Source organism: Choloepus didactylus, chromosome 3, assembly GCF_015220235.1.
Source record: "Choloepus didactylus isolate mChoDid1 chromosome 3, mChoDid1.pri, whole genome shotgun sequence".
In the NCBI taxonomy this organism is placed as follows: Eukaryota; Metazoa; Chordata; class Mammalia; order Pilosa; family Megalonychidae; genus Choloepus; species Choloepus didactylus.
In genome coordinates, this window is record NC_051309.1 from 217,289,514 (window position 1) to 217,312,498 (window position 22,985).

General features: G+C 35.3%; 1 protein-coding gene and 1 pseudogene across 13 annotated transcripts in view; both read left to right on the forward strand.

Annotated features, from left to right (window-relative positions):
• Positions 1-22,985, forward strand: part of NRG1 (neuregulin 1) — a 1,140,254-nt gene that overhangs the window by 980,143 nt on the left and 137,126 nt on the right. For 10 of the 13 annotated variants that reach the window (XR_005216042.1, XR_005216043.1, XM_037831331.1 and 7 more), the window contains exons 4-5: positions 634-684; positions 2,158-2,208. The exons of the other annotated variants lie outside the window; for them this stretch is intronic. Coding sequence is in view for 8 of the 10 variants with exons in the window: in XM_037831331.1 (XP_037687259.1) it covers positions 634-684; positions 2,158-2,208 (102 nt within the window). In the remaining 2 variants the exon portion in view is untranslated. The remainder of the gene's footprint in view (positions 1-633; positions 685-2,157; positions 2,209-22,985) is intronic. 13 annotated transcript variants of the gene reach the window in all.
• On the forward strand, positions 19,562-19,666 carry LOC119530734 (annotated as a pseudogene).

The following is a 22,985-nucleotide window of genomic DNA, read 5'->3' on the forward strand; positions in this document are numbered from 1 at the left end:
AAGATTGTCACAACTCCCATGACAACAGTTTATCTAAAAGTGTGCATGTTGATTGACTTCTTTGGGTTGGGGATTCGCTACTTACTAGATGCTAGGCCTTGAGTAGCTGGAATATGTATCAAATGGTAAAACACCCATCTTGAGTCCCACTGGAAGTTTTATGTCGTGTCCGATACCAGAACTTGATTTCGTCCCCAATCCCAACTAGAAACCTTGCTTGCTTTTGTTTTTGAACAAAAATGTAATTCTCCAAAGGCCTACAATCAAAAAATTCTGACTATATCACTGAACTTGAATGTCTTGGCTTTCTTAGTTCTGCTATTTCTCTTTCTGAGGAGCCCACTGCCTCTTTACCATGTATTCTCCCTCACTGATCCCAGTGAGGGCAGTGAATTCTGCCTAATATTCTAGCAGAGCTCCTCTGGTGCTTTTTGCCCAAGAAAGAAGAACTATTTCCTTGGACTTCTTTTTTGCATTTCTCACTCTCTTTGTGACTAAAATTTAGGCTTTCATCACCCTTTTGCACTACTTCCTTTCTTGACACTCATTCTTAGTTTGAAGGCAGGCTGTGGCACCAGCTCCCAGCCTCCTGATCATACATCATAATGCCCTATTACCTTTTCTTTTTTTCAGAGATCATCACTGGCATGCCAGCCTCAACTGAAACAGCATATGTGTCTTCAGGTAAGGAAAATCAGCTCGTCAAGTTTTACTAACCAGACTCACAGGCATAAATGCTGGCTGCTCCCACTAATCAGGTCCCTCTGTCTCCACATGGCAGCTGTCCTTGTTTTCTTGCTTCCAATATTTTTCTCAACCTTGTTCTGCCGTTCTGGATTTTACTTAAGGGAGTATGGTTTTTGCTGTGTATCTGCAGTTAGGCCTGAGAAACATGCATGAGAGAGAGAAGTCTAAATCTAGACACAATTTAGTGACATTGGACAAGTGAAGGGGATATATGATTTACAAACTTAGTTTTTATGTCTTTGTAGGTATTTCTCTTAGCTGCTTCTGCTGTCTTTCATCCATCAAAGTTTATTCCAGGACAAAGTATCTGACCTCTGATCTTTTGGTCTTCTAAATGACCAGTGGTGGGTTACTAAACTTAAAAAAAATTGTAGCCAAACTTTTTAAACATTGTTGCTTCTTTTATTGGTTTGGTTTGGTTTGTTTCCCACTTGCCTGTAATATTTACTGACAGCAAGTATAGTCTGGGTAGATAGTAAGTACTTAGCACCCAGCTCTACTAATTCAAGACTGTTTCTTGAATGTTAGGACTTCATTACCCAACTCCAGTAGATTCTATAAGCCACTGAGCTTTTAGCTTTTAAATAGCACTTGTGGGAATTTGGATTGACTGTAATAACTATTTCTTAATATGTGACTTGAATCTTTACAACTTTCTAGCTGCTGAATTTCAGTCCTCCTAGGATATTAAAGTATTTTTTTAACTAATAAAAACCCATGTTTTTTTCTTGCATGTGTTATGTTTTATGCTTTATCTGTACCTAAATACAAGAGTTCCTTCCTCTATCCTTGCCACCTAAGAGAAGTTTGCTACTCTAGGTCCCCAACAATTGTATTATTTATTTTTCAGCATGTTTCATTTGATGCTAATGTAATTGTTCTAGTGGGTACCTTGCATGGAATTTGTTCTGCATTGCGCTTAGTCAGGATATTCATGTGGATTCACATTTCCGGCAAATATTCTCTCATTCTCTTTCTCTTTTTTTTAATATATGCATGTCAGTTTTCATTCTCTCTGAATGTGGGAATTGTTCTCTTTGGTTTCGTGTTTCTTAAAGTCAAGACCACACCTAAGAGAAAGAATTTCCTGTCTACCTGGAGTGTAGATCTGTGCGGGATAATATTTCTAGGAAGGGATATAGCAGTTGGTGTGTTGGGATATTTTGGCCAATGAACTGGCTCCATTTTCATCTCTTTCAAAAGTCTTTGGGTCTAGTCCACAGAAATATTCCTTTGTGGTCTTTTAATATTGCATATATCTTTCTTTGACTTTGAAATGCTTCAGCTTCTCTATTGCACTGTTTCCTAGTGCTCTTTTTTCTGGGTGATACCCAAGACTGGCAAATTTCTAATGTAAGAGTCAAAGCAGCATGACTCAACAAAACCTCATTCCACTTTTATGTTTTATAGAGCCCCCCATTAGACTATCAGTATCAACAGAAGGAACAAATACATCTTCATGTAAGTATATTTAAATACTCTGTTTATAAGTTTTTAGCCCAAGACAGTATCTGCTTCCTGGGATCTTGTCCTCACCCCTCCTTTGCTCTTTTGAGAGAAATAGTTACCACCTGTGGGAATAGGATGGTACCTGCTCTTTGTAATAGAAATAGCCTCCTGCAATACCTGGGGTCATTCCCCCAAAAGTACATATAAATACTAAAAGATGCCACACATGTGTTAGTTTCAGGATAATTTAGTTCTTTGAATGTTGGAAAATAATTGTATTACCTCTGTGGCTCAATTCTGGATGAGCAATAGAATACAGTGTAGTGTGTGTGTGTGTGTGTGTGTGTGTGTGTGTGTTTCAGCTTATCTTGATGCCTTCAGCAACTGCCTGAGGCCCAATACTCAGCTGTTTGGGCTCTCTGTTCCAGAGCTCCTTGCTGCTCATATGAAGTCTGCTGTGATGGAGTAAGGCAGCTATATATAGATGTCCTTAATTCAAATTTGATAGCAAGTGACTAATTATGAAAATGTTTGAAAGCAAGTCCCTAGGCAAGATCTCAGATTAGTTTTCATCTGTTTAATGTGAAATAAGCTTTGTGCTTATGGACTTCTACAACTGTTAGATTGATTTGTGCTTTGTACTGTGTCTGGGAAATATGGGAAATTAGTAAGGACTAGAAAAAATAGTTCTGATACTTATAAATTAAGAATAATATACAGTTAAATTTTGATAGTTAACAGGGGAATTAGTCAGACTTTGAAAATAAAACTTTAGTTACTAACTACAGCCTTTCTGTTCCTTATTTAGCTCTTTATTCAAAGCTTGATTCTCATTTTGACAAACTCTTCCATAAATAGATGATCTCAATTATTCTATTCCAACCTGGAAAGTATGTTTAAGGAACAGTCTCCTTTTGCTATCAGCATGGTAGAAAACTCCTGAAAAGATGGATACTTTGGGCAACCAAATTTCTTATCAGTCTGTTTAAATAGGTCCAGTTTGATACTAAAGCCTTCTTTCTAGGCTGGTGGTACCAGAATTGAACTTAGGGTTTAAAGGTGCTTTTTATTGCATGAAGAATTTGGTATTTTAGCTATACTTCAGCTAGATAAAGCATCATTTAACTGGATTTAAGGAAACAATCTAGTAAGATCAAACAGGAAATTAAATGCTAGGAAAGAACAAATTGGCTTCCTCTGTATTCTTAAGGGCCCTCATTACATGATCTGAAATGGTAATCCCTGCGGGGAAATTGGGGGTAGTTGTTATTTAATTGTACTTATAAAAAGATTGGTATAATTATATGGGTTTTAGATAACTAGAATTAAGGAATCAAGTGGAGCTTTGTTTTATTTTTTAAGTGATTGTTACATGAAAGCAAATACCAGGTTTTTCTTTTTGACATTTTGTCTGAGAATAACTTCTCCCTTGCATGATTCATTGAATAAAGTTACTGGGACTTTTGTAATTGGATCTCCTTATGCTCTCATTTATGAGGCACTGGGTACTATCCTTAGCCATACATAAGACATGTTTGAATGGAAGAAATAATTCTTTTGGTTTTCCAGAGCTTTAGGGAACTGAAATGAATTTCTCAGTTTACAGTTCTATTCACTGCAATACTATTGAGAGGGAAATAATTTTGAAATCTGACTCTGTTCCCTAACTCTCAGCAGAATTAGTTCCTGATATTTGGTAATGTTTTAAGATTGAGAAAGAAGGCTTTGTGTACTTTTATGTTAAAATATTTCAATGTGTCATTTTCATACATCACTTCGTGTTCCTGGAAGGCTTTCAGTAAATATGGTTGAATTGATCAATAAATGTATTTTGTTTGTCTCATGAAGATATGTTTGAACATATAGTGGCAAGATTGTAGGTCCTGTTTCGGTAAAGCGATGAAATCAGCGTGAGACACACATTTCGTTTAAAGGCAGGGTGGTACAGAAATCTGCATTGTAGAACTGTGAATTTAAAATACCTCCATTTATTAAAGGCCGAAGGTGATATTGAAGAATCAGCAATAGCAAAAGCAGGACTTAAAAACAAAATATGTAGAAATATTGAAGGCATTGGAAAAATTGACATGGGTCAGAAATACTTAACCCTGAAAGATAAGTTTCTTTTTGCTTTATTTCAACCAGAAAGGAAATTCAAGTAAATACCTGTATTTGAAAAGTGAACTGTGCTGTAACAATTCAAATATGTCTGTGTGGGCTACCTTCTCTGAACTATTGGGATTGGTGTTTTCTAAAGTAAATGTGGAAAAGCCTTTCTGAAGTAGTATGGATTCAGCAAGCCTTTCATTTATTAACAGTTCGGTGGACTTTTGGGTCAGTATACAAAATGTGAGTCAGCTTTGTCACTTTCAGCTCTGTAGGTACAAGTAAATACATTTAGAGGGGAATATGGTTATCCCTTCCACATCATGACTTTCCCCTTTGTGTTTCAATATATCATGGGTTGGCATAAGAAATTAAATGGAAATTTGGGGGGAGTTTTGAGGAAACTGCAGATGAAATGCAAAGGCCAGCTGACAACACAGAAAGTTTTGAAACTCAGAAATGTATAAAATATATGTATAGTACTGTATAATAGCAACATAATTTTATCTTTTAATACCATATATGCAATATCTTTTTTAATTTTCATACTTATTTCGTACTTTTTAAAATTTCTTTTTCTTGCAGTATTTTTACTTAGCATTGACCTACATATAGCCTATGACCAAATACTTAGTTTAAATTTTACAATAAGGTAAACACCCCATAAAAGAAAAAGAAAATATTCAGACTTCTTCTCTGGTATGAACGACAGGGCCAAAAAATTGTACTCGGATTTTCCAGATCATGGGGACACTGTGCCCCTAACCCCCAGAATGTGGAAGGGATGACTGTGCTCCCTTACTACCAGCTGTAATGGGGAGACTTTCACTGCTGGGTAAATTGTTAGAAGATTCAGCTGTGTTAGTTTTATGCCCTTGCTTGAACCCTGTGTAGGATGCTGAGCCTGTCATCTCTGCCTGTTACTTTTTCACAAAGCCTTCCCTGATCACTTCGGGCCCTCACATTCTCCTTTTTCTCCTTTATAGTTCAGGATGGAATAGAAAAGTAAAAAGAAAAAAATAAATATCTCCCACCTACCAGTCATAAATAATATTGCTAATATTTTAGTATATTTTCTTCTTACCAGTTTTTCACTTTGGTTTTCTATTTGCCCACCATCCTTCTGTCTATGTAATGTATCTTAAGTATTTTTCCCAAATAATTAAATACTAACCAAAACCTTCTTTTAAAAATCATTGCAATAATAAAGAAATCATTTTAGGGATTAATTTTTCATAAACACCTTATCAATTTTGTCTCTTTTCTATTTATTTTTTCTGGCATTTTCTACATATTGGTGAAATATCACAGTTTACCTTTGTAAGACAATTTTTACTAGTCCTTTTTTGAAATTGAATCTGTACATTTGCCATTTTTAGAGTTTTTAATTATAATTTTAAAAATCTTACAATAATCTGATAAAGATCAACATTATTTTCCTGTTTTTTTTTTGTTTTTTTTTTTTTTTTTTTGCAAATGGGGTACCTGAAACTCAAAAGATGTAAGTAATTTTCTTAATGAGTGTTCTATTACACCTAAGTGATGGGTTTTAACAGAACTTGACCTTTATAAAACAGTAAGACTATTTTGTTCTTCCTTTACGTAGAATCAGCAAAAAAGTAAATTGATTGTTTAGGACAAATTTTAATGACTTCTCTCTAGTGCCAGCTGCCAGTTCCTCCATTTTTGCAGACAATTCAGTTGAATGCTGTTAAAAATACCATCCACTTTACTGAATTAAGCACCATCCATTCCAATTTAATACATAAATGAGGAAACAAAAAGTGAAAAGTCTAATGAACAGTGATAGGAAAGAAAAAGAAGATACATTTCTAGAAAATAGTCTAAGTACCACATTTTATATTTCAAATACTAGTAATGGCAGCAAACATTTATTGAAGGTTTACTGTGTGGCAGATACCATGCAGGTGATTTACACGGATTCTGATTTGTGGTTCTCAAGTCAGATAAGAAACTGATATATCTTGTCCAAGTTGCACAAGCAGGGTTCAAACCCAGACAATACACATGCTAGGATGCATGACATTTTGTTGCCTTCAAAGAAAAAGCCTACAATATTTAAAGGAATCAGATTCCATGAATGGGCCAAAAAAAAATCATCTTCCATACAAAGTGGATTGGGGGGATGTGTGTCCGATTAAGGGACATGCATTTCCTGGGCCAGTTGATCTTTATGTCTGAATGATCATTATGTTACACCTTCAAGTGTGACAGGTGGTGCAGTGAAATGGGAAGCACACAGACTTTGAAGAGAGTTATGCATTTAAATACCTGTGCTTTCTAATTAGTGTGCAATCTTAGGCAAGTTATTTGACTTCCCTGAGACTCAGATTCTCTGTCAGGATAGTCTTGCTTATCTTAACCATATATTCGGAGGACTAAATGTGAGACACTGGCTGCAATCATTTAGCACAGCTCTATTGTAAGTTGGTCTCTCTGTATAGGGAAAAACGCTACTACATGAAAAGGTGACATGGCGCTGAAGAGCAGATGAAAATCAGGGGAGTCCTTGTATATTATCTGAGCAACTTTGGAAACTGTCCTTGGTGATGGAGGAGGAAGGGAAGGAGTGTACTATTTTCAGCCTTAAAAGCTCCATGCTGAGAAATTACATGTCCTTTGGAAGTATTATCTATTCTCAGCTAAGGCTATATTTTAAAGGAACTACCCAGGAAGTCCTCTTTGAATGAAGTGAACAATTCTGTCTTTGATTTGACACCTACCTGAGCTAGCTGTAGGGGGAAAATGGCTCTTGCCTGTGGAGACATCTCTGTTATAATGAGTTACAGCATTTTCACTTGGGAATCACAGAGTGATAGGTATTGATTAGTTTCCGCCCGAGAGATCAGGTCTGGTTGGTCCATTGGTGAAACTGAGAGCTGTGGTCTTCCATTCCACCCTCAGCCATAATTGACTTACCTGCTTTAATGGTAGAGCAAATGGCCAGGACCCTGCTAAACGATTCTCAGCTGGAAAAATGGCATTTCAATTTCAGGATTTTACTGATAGTAAAACATGAACCCTGTCACCTTTGGAGGGGCTACTTCTAATCGAATGCAAATTGTGTTTCTAGGTTTCTGTAAACATGGCATTTTCAAGAGTGTGGTGATTCTGTCTACTGTAGAGAATGACAAATTGCCATGCATCCTATAGTAATAAAAGTACAGTTTAAAAGGAAAATTATCACATCTTTCTCATTACCAAGAGAGTTAGTCACAGATTTTTGGGATAAAGCAGTGACTTGGAGCAAATGTTGGCGCTTGTATATTACAGCCATTCATATAAGCCGGCAAGTTATTGCCTTCACCTTTAATTCATTCATTTTGTTAGGAAGTTAATATGCCTTATTTTCCCCCCACAGGACTACCTGTAACTGTATAATTCCTCAGTTCTGTTTTTTGCCTGTATAACGTCCTTTAGTCTCTCATTGTATTCCGCTATGGACAAGATAGTTCTAAAATGTTTGGTCAGGCTTGCAACTAAATCATAGTTAACCTTTTGTACTCAGTTGAAATTAACCTTATTAATTATTCTTTTGAACCATAAGAGTGTGTGCATGTGTGTAATATACACATGCAAAAGGTAACAGATAAATGTATTGCACATCTTTTTATAAGGCATATTTTCATATATAAAGTCGTTTATTCACACACCAACACTCCGACCTAGATTTTGTCTCATTTATCAGATGAGGAATTTGAGACTCAGAAATTTGTGCCTTGTCCAAGTAGAGCAGATATTTAAATTGGAGTTTTCTGATTTAAATTTCAGATTTCATGGTCTTTTATTAAAAAGTCTTATGGGAGCCATACAGCTAGCTTTAGGGAAATACCTTATTTTTAAAATGAAGTTGTAATAACTCCAGGACTATAATCACATTTCTTCCAGAATTAGCCCAAATCCAACTTTGACTGAAATAATAAAGTCTCCTCAATCTACAAAGTAATCAAATGGATAGGAGAGCCCCAGAGTTAGTAGCAATACAATTCAGAGGACTGGTATTATAAAAGGAAGCAGAAGCTGTTGGTCTAGAATCATTTGTTCTTTAAACTTTACTTTGTTTTGAAATGATGTGGTTTAGTTCACATGTTATTTACAGGATGGGAGTAATCTTAGAGCCACTGAACCAATAGGAAACTGAACTTCATCAAACACACAGATTTTCCTCAGCGGTAGTTTGGTATTTGGGATAGATACATTGCCTTATTCCATGCTAACTACTATTTAATTTATTTTATAATGTGAATCCTGGAAATTATTTGTATGGTAGCTGAATTCACTAATAGCAGATTATCAAATGTAGAACAATTATTTCTCCATATTTTATTCTTTTGGGGCTTCAGAGGATTTTTTTTCTAGAGTTTTCTCTGTAACTTGGGGTTTTTAAAAAATGTATTCTGTATTTTTGGATTTCAGGGGAGGGAAGGATGTTTTTATTTTGCCTGTTTTATTAAGGGCTGACAAGAGCTACAAGGTGTTTTGGGTCATGAGAATTGTTTAAAATGGAGAGTGATGAGGATTGTACAGCTAAGTGATGATAGTGTGAGATATGGATGCATTATTGTGGACATAACATGCCATGTGAACTTAGGAACCCCCTGCTTTATAATTCAAGCCCTCGATCTTGAAGCTTGCTTGGGTGAAACTGATAGTTGTATAGGGGAGGCTAAGTCTACCTATAATTATGCCTAGGAGTCACCTCCACAGAGCCTCTTTTGTTGCTCAAATGTGGACTTTCTCTCTCTAAGCCTAACTCTGCAAATAAATTCATCACCCTCCCCTTGACATGGGACAGGACCCCCCAGGTGAATGAGTCTTCCCAGCCACGTGAGACATGAATTCTAGGAATGAGCCTGACCCTGACATGGAGGGATTGAGAATGCCTTTTTGACCAAAGGGAGAAAAAAAAAGGCAACAAAATAAGGTTTCAGTGGCTAAGAGAATTCCAATAGAGTCAAGAGGCTGTCCTGGAGGTTACTCCCATGCAAGCTTCACCTAGTTATGCCAGACGACCACAATATGATAGGCCCAAGTCAACAGTAGTCCCGAAAACCTTAAAGAATACCTGGATCCCTATCTGAGACTCTATAAAAGTTTCACTTACTAAATTTATTCTTCAGAAACTTAAATCTTTCAGAGAACTCCTATGCCAGCTAAGTTCCAAAACCCAGAGGCAATAACCTTTTCAAGAACATCAGCCAGATGTGTCCCCTTTTCTCATAAAGTCAACACCTCTTTTCAACACAAACAAGTTGGGTGGTCACTGCCTAGACATCCCTGAAGATTGGGAAAGTGATTAAACTAGAGGAAAGTTTAGCAACAGACAAGATGGAATTTAACAAAGGATTACAAATACTGAATCTTTATATAATTTTCTTTTTCTTAGTTGCTAGGGTATTAGAATAGCTAGAAGGAAAGAATTGGAATGGTGGAACTGTAACCCATAGCATCATTTGAAATTTGTTCTATAGCTACTTGTTAAATTGTAATGCTATGTGAACTTAGGAACCCCCTACTCTATAATTCACACCCTCGATCTTGAAGCTTGCTTGGGTGAAACTTATGGTTGTAACAAGTAGCTATCACCTTTTTGTATACATATTACATTTCATGATAAGGAAATAACTGAAACTATGGTACTATAACTCATCATAACTTTGGAAATTGCCTATATAACTTCTTGTTAAATCATACTTTTAAAGATATTATCCTTTTGTATATATATTTCACAATAAGGAAATAACTGAAACTGTGGAACTGTAACCCACAATATTCTTTGAAATTTGCCCTCTAACTACTTGTTAAATTGCACTTGGAAAGTTATCAGTTATATTATATATGTTATATTCTACAATAAAAATGATTTTAAAAAGAGGTATTAAAATTGTGGCAAATACTTTTTAAACATTTTTATTGTGAGATATATATATATATATAGAAAAGTGATAAATTTCAAAGTACAGTTTAACAAGTAGTTATAAAGTAAATTTCAACGTATAGTATGGGTTACAGTTCCACAGTTTCAGGTGTTTCCTTCTGGCTGTTCTAATACACTAGAAACTAAAAAGAATTATCTATGTAATGATTCAGTAGTCATAATCGTTTGTTAAATCCTAACTTCTCTGTTACAACTCCTCCCTCTGATTTGATCGTTCTCTCAGTCTTCAGGGATATTTGGGCAATGACCATCCTAACTTTTTCATGTCGAAAAGGGGTTTGACATTATGGGGTAGAGGAATGCAACTGGTTGATGTTCTGGAAGAGACGGTACCTCTAATATCAGGGCTTATCTGGCATAGGAACAATTTAGAAATTTTAAGTATCTGAAAAATAAATGTAATAATAAAACTTCTATAGGGTCTTAGATAGAGCTGTTTGTTCTTTAGGGTTTTCGAGAGTACTTTGGTTGGGGCATGGCATGACATGGTGATTGTAGCAAATAATTTTAATCACTAGGAATATAGCGGTGAAAGCTGTTATATACAAAAGATATATATTTTTTTTTTAATGAGAAAGTTGGGAAAGGTGGAGGTGAAAGGTGAGAGAATGGAGACAAAGAGGTATCCCAAGGAAGTACTGAGAAGAACAAAGCTAGTGAGATTATAACTTTTCTTACGGAGAAATTGCTAGTTTTCTTCATTCTTCATTTTTTTTTTTCAAGTTTTCAAGGAACTGAGGAACAGAGAAAGGAAAAGAGGTCTGTAAGTTAAAATGTCCTGGGTGCTACAAGAAACAAGCTCCCCAAAGAATGAGCTAGAGAAAGAGTTGGGGAACAACGTGACAGAAAGCAGCAGTATGAATATGAAATATGAATGGTGCTTTAGTCGGGAGTGTCTGTTACAAGTGACAGAAGTTCAACTCCAAAGACCTTACGCATAAATTGAGTGCATTGACTAGATCAAACCGTCCTGATTTGATCTAGAGAAACAGATGATATGATAGGGTGGTTTCTCCAGCTTTATGCTTTGCCTCTCTACAAATGTTAACTTCGTTCTCAGTGGGTTTTCTCTGCTCCAATGGCTCATAATCCAGAAGGTGTCTATCTCTTAACCACCTGCAAATTTTAGGGAAGAATCTGATAGGCCCTGCTTGTGTGATGTGCCTACCCCCAAAATAATTGCTTTATCCAAGGAGATTAATAACTCCAACTAGGTGGGGCTGGATGTGTGTATTAGAGTGAGTCGGGCAGATGTGGTTAGACCTTTGGGAACCACACAGTATAGGTTCAGTAACCAGAGGAGTGTCCGTTCTAGAAAAAAGTATGCTGAATAGGCAAAAACAACAAAATTCTCTGTAATACTCTTGAGCAACCAACTTTAGAGTAATCATGGAATAGATATTGGTGACATAGAATTTTAAAGGAAAAAAAAAATAAGTTGTTTCTGGAAATGTTGATTAATTGGGCAGGTAAAAGTAAATCAAGACCACTATTTTATAGAAAATGATTTGTTAGAAAACTGAACACAATTGAAATATCATTTTTTAGAAGACTCTTTATTTTTCTTTGTTTCAATCCCACTAAACCATTCTTAGGAATGCCCTCCTTTTTTTAATCCAGGAAATTCGGTTTTTATGAAGAAAGTGTATCCAACTGTAGATTTAAATTTTTTCAAAGACAGAAAAATGAGTTGCAGTTTTCAGATTAGAATGCATGGAAAGCATTTTGAAATCTGTAAAATGTTCTGATTTTAGAGTTTAACATCGAGTAGCTGATTGAAATTCTTTTTAAAAACTCCATGATTAAGTAGATTTTGAAAAATTAATTGTTTCTCTCACCAGGGCAACTGCATCATGATTAGTTTGTTTTGTTTTAATCAGGAAAAGTAAAAGAAGCATGTTCAGTACATTCCATTTACTATTGTATAGAAAATTCAGCCAGTCTTGTTAAGGTTTGAGATAACATTGATTGGTGTTTTATCTGCTTTGTGGTCATCACCATTTAAAGGTAGAGGGAATAATGACTGCAGTAGATCATCGGTGGGCCTTCCACTTTTCTCTGCCCCACTCTGACTGTAATGAATCCAGCATACAAGATGCTTGGATACTTAATCCATTTCTTTAATGAAGGTGCTATGTGTGCATAGTTCAAGTAAAATCATCAATGAACTGCTGGAATGGCACTTTTCATTTTGTTTTTCAGGCTACCAGATTTCAGCAAAATCATAAAAACCAATTCCACCGGCCAGTGTGGACTATAGCCTAAAGCTGTGCTCATCTTCATGCATCCTTAACCATCTGTCATTTAGGAGATTTAGTGTTTAGGTGAAGTTTTCCTCAAGTGTGAACTTTTCAGTTTTGTTCTTTGCTAAGATATTCCAAAGTCTATTCTTCAGTGAGTACCACACTGTTTAAGAAATGTCACAAGGTAAAAGGAAGAGTGGGAGGGACAAAATGGGTGGAGAATAAAAAGGAGAGGAGAGGAAGAAAGCCACAGACAGACGGAGTTTGTTAAATTCTGAGAGAACGTTTATTTGTAATGATCATAATTTTAGTCAGTTTTTTAGTTTTATTAAGGGAATTTTGGACTATCAATGTCTTCATTTTAGTAGTAAGGAAAGTAGAACAGAGATAGACTTAAGTGACAACTAAGATCAAATAACAAGTGGGTGGTGAATTTAGGATAAAATATGACCTTGTTTCTGCTGTTTGATTCATGGATCACTGAGAACTAACATACATACACACACAACACCCCTCCCCCCTCCCCGTTTAATTAAACAAAGAGCTGACAACCCAGTTCCCATTGTATATCCAGCATTGTGCTGGGGCAGTGGGGGAGATGAATAAATGGAATAGTTCTTGGGCTGAAGGAGTTTGCAACAAAGTAGCAAGGTGAAGCGTGGTTAATTATGCATAATTACATCATCATAATACCAAGTGCAATTTGAAGGGGTGTCAGACTTTAAATCAAGGATTTTTTGGGTAATATTGCTTAAGATAGAATATATTTATTCATCTTATGGCATGTGATTTAAAGTGAAATATTATTTGGGTAATGCTTTTTATAATTTTGATTTATTTTAAAATATCCAGTTATTTCTACTTCATATTTAAAATTCAGGAATTTTACTAAGAAATCAAAATCCTAAAATTTATCCCATTTTAAAAGATGATGAAAGTCATAATTTATCTTTAGAAGTGAAAACTAACAAAGATTAAGAACTGTCAGAAACCGTTTCACAGTAGGTAGGGTTTTGAGAGTAGTTTGGGGAATTTTTGAAAGGATTTATAAATTTAACTGGAAACTTTTAGAGAAGCATAATCAGAGTATGATAAATAGAATTACTATTGATTTTCAGAAACCTACCCTTGAAACAGATAGGCTTACAAAGACTGTGTTGCATATCCAAGGAGATAGTTTAACATAGCCACCTGGAAATGTTTATGGAGAAGCTGCAGTTTCTTGAATAATTTTATTTTCATTAGCTGTGACTTTTTATTTATTTATATATATTTTAAGGTCATTGTATTGACCCAAGGGTGGTAGAAGTGGTAAACTTGAAAATGCATGCCTGGTTATATAATAATTGAGTGATCCGACATAGTAAATTAAAATAGTAAGTTACAATAAATTTAAAATGATTAATTATCTAAAAGTAAAATTTTGCCTTCATAATTATTTCCCCCTCTATTTTCTTATAATTCATTTATTGAGAGCAGTGGCTAACTGATAGCAAGCTTCTGTGTTTAATCAAGTTTTTGATTACAAATTCCCTGTGTTGGAATTAGAATTATTAAGAAAAATATTCTGCAAGAGAAAAATATTTAAACTGTTATTTTATAATATGCTATCCAAATGTTATCCTTCATTTCAACCCAGAGATCTAGCTATTTAATCAACCTATAAGATCCATGTCATTATCAAATAATATAATTTTGAGAATAGGTCATGACTATTTACAGTTCTCAGTCTACAAAGCTATAAGAAGGAAGTTGCTTCACTTTTTTTTTTACTAAAAAAAAAAATCCCAAATCACCATAAAATCTAACATGTCCCACCCACCTCAGATGAGGACAGCTTTATGATAAAAGGTGATATGAAGGGACTAGGAAGAGGGATAATTTCTACATATAAATGAGAGATAATTATGTAAGTGGCTGTAGACATTTTTGTACAAATTTTGTGCATTTACCCTTAGCTGATCCAGATGGATTGTTTTTCCCTTGCTGGCCTCAGAGCAGCACCTTACTTTCACCTCCCTAATGCTCCGAAGTAGAAATGCTTCAGTGTTAAGATTTTCTTTAATTTATCGGTGAAAAATAAGCTGCACAAATAGTCTCTGGTACGTTTTAGGATGAATAGATTATGGGGGCAGAAGAATGCATTTGTATATGCAAATGGTGTGTGAAAGCAAGATAAGTCTTAGGAGGAAAATAGGGGACTCAAGGTCACAGAAGAGGTTTATTGGAACCTTTAAGGAGGTTTTTATGGTGCAGGTAAAAGGGGGCCAAGATTTAAAATTGTTCAGCTTAGTGAAAAAAACAAATTAAATGGAGCATAACATCCACTGCATGTGTATTTACAGCAACAAGTATTATAGTAAAACATTTTATTTGTATTTTAAGGTTTCTAGAACATTGGCTGTTATCTTGTGGGTAAAAAGGACCATAAGCACCATGAAGGATGAAAGGATGAGTCTAATACAAGTTTCTGTTGGAGGAGAGGGTCTTTATGAAAAATAGGGTTGGGTACAGACACAATAATTTTCAAAATGTCATGAGTCAGTCTCTCTCTCTCTCTCTCTCTCTCTCTCTCTCTCTCTCTCTCTCTCTCTGTCTCTCTCTCTCTCTGTCTCAAGGGAAGTACAGAACTGGATGTATTTTCCTAAAATGATGCTCTGAAATTGTAAAAAATATTCTTTGTCCACTCAAGGAGCAAAACCAAACTCTTTATTCCTTTTTTGTTGCACCAACATGTTTAGACTATCTTCTAAACATGCAGAACTCTTTTAGTCATTCCATAGCCCTTACTTCAAACCATAAACTTGTCAGTTTATATTATAGGTGCTGGTGTGCATATCAGTGCCCAGACCATAATGTAAGATATTTGAAGGAAGGAATTTTAGTTTATTTGTGTTTCTGTTCCCATACCACATCACTGTGCCAGTTCCAAGGAAGTATTTATTAAATGGATATAAACTTTAAAGTAACAGTATATATATTTAACAATATATATATTTATAACAGTATATACATTTATAACAGTAAGGATTTTTGTTGTTAGATTATCATCATTTTTTTAAAGTTGTACACATATGTACTTAAAGGAAAATCACCTTGACCTTAAATCATGAAAGTAGATATTTAAATATTTTAAAATCAACATTTTAGAAGATAACATTGTCTTAAGTTATATTTTTGAGAGAAACCTTATAACGTTTTGAGAAATATTTCATACTGAATATGCATGTATTTTAAATTTGTTTATGAATTTTTATACTTGGAAGGTCTTTACATTTCATGACAAATACTTGTTTTCCTGATGATTTATGAGATTCAGTTTCCCCTTTGATAGAGTTGTTACAAATTATCCCAGAATATACTTTTTAACTGGTCGCTGTTCCTCCCTGTGGTGCTGAAGAGTCACTTATTTGGGAGAAAGGGAATTGTCTCTATACTGTTAATAAGGTTGCTCTTTCCTTTTATTATCACTAAATATAACAGTCAACAATATAAAACAAAAATAATATATTTTAATGAGCACCTACTATGTGTCAGGTTCTTGCATCTGAGAATAGATATTATTCGTCCCATTTTATACATGAAGAAACTGACAGAGACTCAGGCAATTCAGTATTTTCAAAGTTATTTGAGAAGTGGTGGCAGAAGCAGGATTCAGCCCCAGCTTGTCTGACTCCATATTCATGTTCTCTTCACCCACTGACAGAAGAGGGAAAGAGAAAGAAAAAACCCCTCAGAGAGCTCATCTTGTGACCTCTATCCTATTAGTGTAAAGGGCATGTGTCACTGCAGCTACTTTGAAAAATGGTGGGATTACTTGGACCCCATAGGCTCTATGCATCAAGGCTCATGAGCAAGGGACAGAAATACATATGCACATTTACTATGATAAAAGACTTTACAAGTAGAAAGCTTTAGGTACCAAATTATATTTGTTTGGTGCTTGGCTATTCTAGTAGTAATACCGTGAGGATCTACCTGTCCCCAGCCCACCCCACCCCGGACACACACACAAATCCAGGATGAGGGAGAGTGATGAGAGGGTTGTGGTCGATTAAAGTTGTGTGCACATTAACTATCTGAAATTCTCAGGTTATCCAAAGGAAAGAATAAACATATTATGCAATACATGGCATCAGCTACTTCTTACTGGGTAACTTTCAGAACCATTTTGAGTTGCAGAAAAATACCCAGAGCTTTTTGTTTAAATTTCAAACTGATATGGAAGGTGATTTGGTTTTAACAAATTTGACGATAAGTTTTCTTTTTTTGTGTTCAGATGGGCTTATTTTGTCAATTTTTAGTGTCATTTTGTTTTTCTCCCTGGAACAATGGCATTCTCATCTCCTGCTGTTGTAACATTTACAACATGCAGCCTTTTGTTGTGCTGTGTTGTAGTTTCTGAGTGACTGATGATAATTAAAAAAAAAAAAAAAAAGGAAACTTGAATGGCACTATCTCAAAATCTACTTGAAGCCATGACAGGTATCTGTAGCAATATATCAGTTTTGAATACATGAAGAATAAAAAATTGTGGCTTTTTGTGCCTGAGTTTCTTTCTCTTTGAAATCAAGGGGTGGGGGGAATCAATTTTCCCTCAATCCCTAAAATGGTGATATGGATTTCTAAACAGGATGGAACATACAAATACACAATTAATTATACCCAGAAATTGAAATTTGATACTGTGCACCATACCTCTCATACCAGTTGTAATTTTATTTATATACAGATACTCTGATAATACCAGAAAAAGAATACATAACTGTAATTAAAAAAGCAAGCACTCAAGAAAGATAGGACACAAAGAATTAATTGGGCTTGTGATTTTTTTCCACATTGACTGGGAAAGCTCAGTGATCTCCTTCCTTGTGCTTCAGCAGTCATCTCAGGACTCCCTGCAACCCCAAGGCTCTTCTTTTTTAACATTTGTTATTACTTAGCTATTTTATTTGGCAGTGATCCCTTCTGTCTCATCTTCTAATGCACTGGAAAGGTTTCTACTGCCAATAGCTTAAAGCCTACTACAGCAGGGATAAGCGGCATTGCTGAACTTTCTAGCCTCTGCATCCTTATAAATAATGCATCTGGTTTCCTGTAACTACATGAATCCTTAGATTTTAGCAGTCATTTCTTTTTTAGTGGGGGTAAAAGAGTTGGGAGATGAACAGTTGGGGAAATAGCTGCAGGCAGTTATTATCACTGATTAGAACCTGACTCTATGATATGTGCATTAATCACTGGGCTAACGCTAATGGAATGCTTATGATATTATAGTAGACATAAACAAGGTATAAAAAGAATACCTTCACTGACTAAAATGCATGTTTAATTCTACCTGGAAAGTGCTGGACCCTGTCAAAGTTTATTGCCCATAATTGTATGTATTTTTCTACTCATTTTTAAAACCTCTTTCAGTTTGCGCAGAATCTATTGATTTTGGTTCTGTGCACACTTGCTCTTAAGAACAACAGCAGTGAGATAGTGGTTCAAGATAATACCTGGATGTTCTAATAAACTTGATGGTATAACAAATTATTGTATTTGTAATGAAGAAGGAAAATTGTTATGTTAATAACTTATTAGCAAAATAAGTAGCATGTGTCCAATGTTAACTTCAGATGTGTTTACAAACTCAGGTAATTACAAACTTTTATTTTTGAGCATCATAAAAATTAGTATTTAAACAATAGATAATTTTTAAAAATGAAAACAATTTTAATGATGTTCTTTAAAATGCACATTCAAACAATGTTAGTATAAAATATGAAATAAGAAAGTTTCACCACTGTATATGTCCTTTTCTTCACTGGACATGCCATCACTGGACAGTCACAAAATAATAAAGTTTCAACATTAAAATATGTTGGAAGTATGACTCCCGGGGAGGAATGTAGACCTGGCATCGTGGGATGGAGAACATCTTCTTGAACAAAAGGGGGATGTGAAAGGAAATGAAATAAGCTTCAGTGGCAGAGAGATTCCAAAAGGAGCCGAGAGGTCACTCTGGTGGGCACTCTTACGCACACTTTAGACAACCCTTTTTAGGTTCTAAAGAATTGAGGTAGCTGGTGGTGGATACCTGAAACTATCAAACTACAACCCAGAACCCATGAATCTCGAAGACAATTGTATAAAAATGTAGCTTATGAGGGGTGACAATGGGATTGGGAAAGCCATAAGGACCACACTCCCCTTTGTCTAGTTTATGGATGGATGAGTAGAAAATAGGGGAAGGAAACAAACAAACAAACAGACAAAGGTACCCAGTGTTCTTTTTTACTTCAATTGCTCTTTTTCACTTTAATTATTATTCTTATTATTTTTGTGTGTGTGCTAATGAAGGTGTCAGGGATTGATTTAGGTGATGAATGTACAACTATGTAATGGTACTGTGAACAATCGAATGTACGATTTGTTTTGTATGACTGCGTGGTATGTGAATATATCTCAATAAAATGAAGATTAAAAAAAGATTAAATGTTTATAGATACATTTAAAAAAATAAAATAAAATATGTTGGAAGGATAAAAATTAAATAGACTCATGTTTAATAAGAAACAGGTTGCTGTAGAACCTCGTCAATTTTTATCACAATTAATTGACAGAAGAAAAAATCATGTTTCTAACTAGAAGAATATTAATCATGATCATTTTATTATTGATTTCTTTAGTTACTATCAGTTTAATATTTGGAGTAGCTCATATGTTTACAAAGAAGATAGCTTATAACTTTAGTAGTAAAGTCTGTTCTAGTCATCTATAGCTTTTCCTATGTCAGTGATTTTGCAGAGCCAGATGGGGACCAGAACTAAGGTTAGTAAAAAGTTAGTCAAAATATTTAATACTTTTCTCTTTGAATAGTGTCACATTTCCTTATTGATTAAACTACTTACTATAAGTGGTCAATTTTTAAATCAAATCATCAGGTCTATATGTAATACGATATCTCTCTTTGATTTTGACTACAAATATTTACATTTTGAAATTTTAGGAATTCTATGAAATTAATACATTCTTTAACAATTCAGGAAATTAGACACTTCTGTATGCATTTAGCGCTTCTTGGCCTTTTGGCTAAGATCAAGTGTAGTATCTGTTCTTATCAGTTTAAAAGTATGCATTGGCATTACCAGTAAAGAAGTCTTAATATGAAGCCTTTAATTCACCAAATATGAAGTCTTTAACTCACCAAAAAAGTAACAAAATGCATTAATATTTTATTTGATTTATTTTAATCCATCCACCAGAAACAGTCAAGCCAAAAACTTAAAAAAAAGAACACCAACCCACCATCGAATTGCTACTATAGAAAAATCTGTTTTTGGCAGTTATTTTGTTTTGATGGCTACTGAGATGGGAAACAGATGGATTATGTTTTTCTGCCTCTAATTATCCAGTACCGCCAAAGCCCTCTTGCCTAAGCCTGGCCCCTTCTGGAAATGAATCTCTGCATTCTTCTTCTATCACTAGTCAAAACAAAACACTATCAGAAGAAAACATTTTCATAACTGGATCCTGAGTGAAGGAAAGCCTCAGACATACAAATATGATAAACAGTGTTTCCTGATAGGCTCATTTTCTTTCTTTCTTTTCTTTTTCTTCTTTTTATCACTCCACCATGTATCAGCCACACAAATAAAATCTGTTATAAGACTATGAACCCTCATCTCATGTCTGAAGTATTTGCCTTTGTACCAGACTGGGATCCGGAAAACTAAGTCTTCCATCAGAATGCACACACCAAGAGGGAACCAAGTCACTGTCTTTCCCCTGTGCTGCCATCCCACCCCTTTAAGTCTCACATGGCACCTGACACATAGTAGGCACTTACTAAATAACTGTTGAATGAAAGAATAAGTGAAGTTGCCAAAGGCAGCAGGGACAACACCAACAGCAAATATTTCAGGAAAATTTTAGAAATGATATAAACTAAAAGGAAAAAAAGGAGTGGGGTGCAGTGGGGGGATCCATGGCAGAAGAGACATTAACCAAACCTTCCCTTTTCACTTTGAGTACTTTTAAATTTACTGTAATTGTCTAATGTTTCCAAATAGTGATTTGAGTTCTTTAAAAATAATTTGAAGAAAAGTTAAAATTTCCTGTTATGGTTTGGATTCTGTTATGCCTTCTTCCCTCTTCTTGTTGGTGTTGGAAGGAATCTGCAGCAAAGGAACATTATACCATTTAGTATGTTCAAAATTTTTGATTCATTTACTTATTGGCAACATCATATAAATGGTTTGGTTCCATCATGGCTCAACAGAAAAATTTCTGCAACTGACAACTTTTTTTTGAAATTTTTCTTCCCTTACAATGGAGGAGAAATGAAAACGTGCACACAAAGAAGAAAAGTTGTTAACATAGAAGTGTAGAATCAACTGCAGCTGTAGGAGAAAAGGGCTTTGAAGTCAGATTCATCTGCATTTGGATCTTGGCTTCACCACTTACTAGCTATAGGGTCCAATTCTCTTTTTATCTCTTCTAATCCTTACTTTTGCCATCTGTGAAATGAGAATAATATCACTTACCTAGCAGCCTGATTATGAGGATTATAAATAAGGAGCAATGCATATATCTATTACTTGGCAGAGTATCTGACCTGCTTTTGTTCGTTGTCAGCCTTCTCTTCTCTTTTCTAAGGTGACTCAGACCTTTCCCCTCTCTGATAACAAATCCTGCATTCACTCTCAGCAGCCTCCTTGGCTACTTCAGAGAAAACAGAGATTCTGAGATGGAAATTCTGTTAACTTCTTGCTACCAGATCTGTAAGGCCTAAGGCAATGCCTGACACAGGCATCTCTACCTAGTAAATATTTTCTGGATGGATGGGTGGCTGGATAGCTAAGTAGTTGATACATATCTTGCATCTTTAGAAATGGTACTTATTTTTATTGTGGCTAATACAGTGACCTTAGAATTTGAAAAATGCTGCTTTTGAAAGTGGGTCATCCTGAGGTTTTCCTGCCAAACTCTGTGAAATTAGTTCAAATGCTGAATAGGAAATTTCCTAATCAGTTGCTGTATGTTGGCTGAACTACATAATGCCATTTCATTTTGATTTGGGCAATTCAAACTTTTAGCCTAGATTTTTTGACATTGCATGTATTGGTTCAGTAAGTAGTTTTGCACCCATTAAACACAGTTTTCCAGGCACAGATTATGGTAGAACTGCCTGCCTCCAGGAGTACAGCTAGCTATACAGCCAAGACGTTCTAAAAATGTTTTACGTCTCATTGCACGTTCAAAAAAAATTTTTTTTTTCAGAGCTCTCTCTCTCTTTCATTCTTTTGCATCACCAAATGCTTAAGTGCTTTGAAAAACTGCTTAATTAGTAGTACTTATCTTAGTAGATCCTATTGTTTTAAAGGTGTGACTGGGTAACAATAATTTAGCTTTCTACTCACACTGAAGTTTCCCGTCCAGAACTTTCTCCCATATTCAAGGGTGAACGTGAAGAATGAAAGAATCCAGTAGTTCATAGGTATTTTTCAGGTGCCTTTGACGTCAGACAGAGAGCAGTAGTAGATGTTTGGAAAGGTGTGATAAAAGAAAAGATTGGATTAAGTCCTGGGGCTAAGGAGACTTAACCTGGGGCTGGGTTATTTGTCTGACCTCTAGTGACAGCCTCCTGGCAAAGCCTTGGGGGAGAATTTTTGAGAAACACTTCAGAAAATTTATGTTTCAGTTTAGAAGCCTGTCTAAAAGCATTTCTAACCATTTGAGTGAAGCTTTTCCTTTCTTATGGATGCATGTGAGGTCAGAAAAAGCCTATGGTTGATACTCTGCACTGCAGTGATATGTAAAAGAAGTACTTTCCCTGCTAGGTGAAATTGCTCTGCTTGCCTCTTGCTGTCAGTGACATGATTTAGTTAAATTCAGATGCTTTTAGAGGGTCTTTATACTGCATCATACATATTTATTAGTTTTATAAAATATCTGTATGCATAACTGGGTGGAAATACAGCAGTGGATAAGCTCAACCCGAACATCTGAGCCTTTGGCCTGCAGTGCCCAGTGACCAGTCAACCATTAAAAAAAAATATGTGTTCAGGATGGAAACGTCTGAACAATTCAAAGATCCTATTTATTTCAACAAAATGAAGCTTGCCCTCTAACTCTTCTGATTCTGTCTGTAGTGTAAACTTCACATTTTCCCTATTCACATTATTCCTAGATGTTCCAATTCCCTAGTGATCAAAGTATAGACTTTAAAAAAATCCCTTCTCAATAAATAAATGGAATCGTGGAGGACAGAAAGAGCTCTTAGATTTTTTGCAGCAATTAATGGATTGCCATGTAAAGATTCCCCATTGAGATTAGATAATGGTTCAAATTATATAAATCTTTTATCCTTGATGTAATTTTGAAATTCATCTTAGAAGTCAATTCCTTAAAGTAAAAGTGATAGGAAGGTGGGGGGAGAGGCTGCAGAGGAAGGGAAATATCCAGCTGCAAGCTACTGAATGAAGAATTGGTAT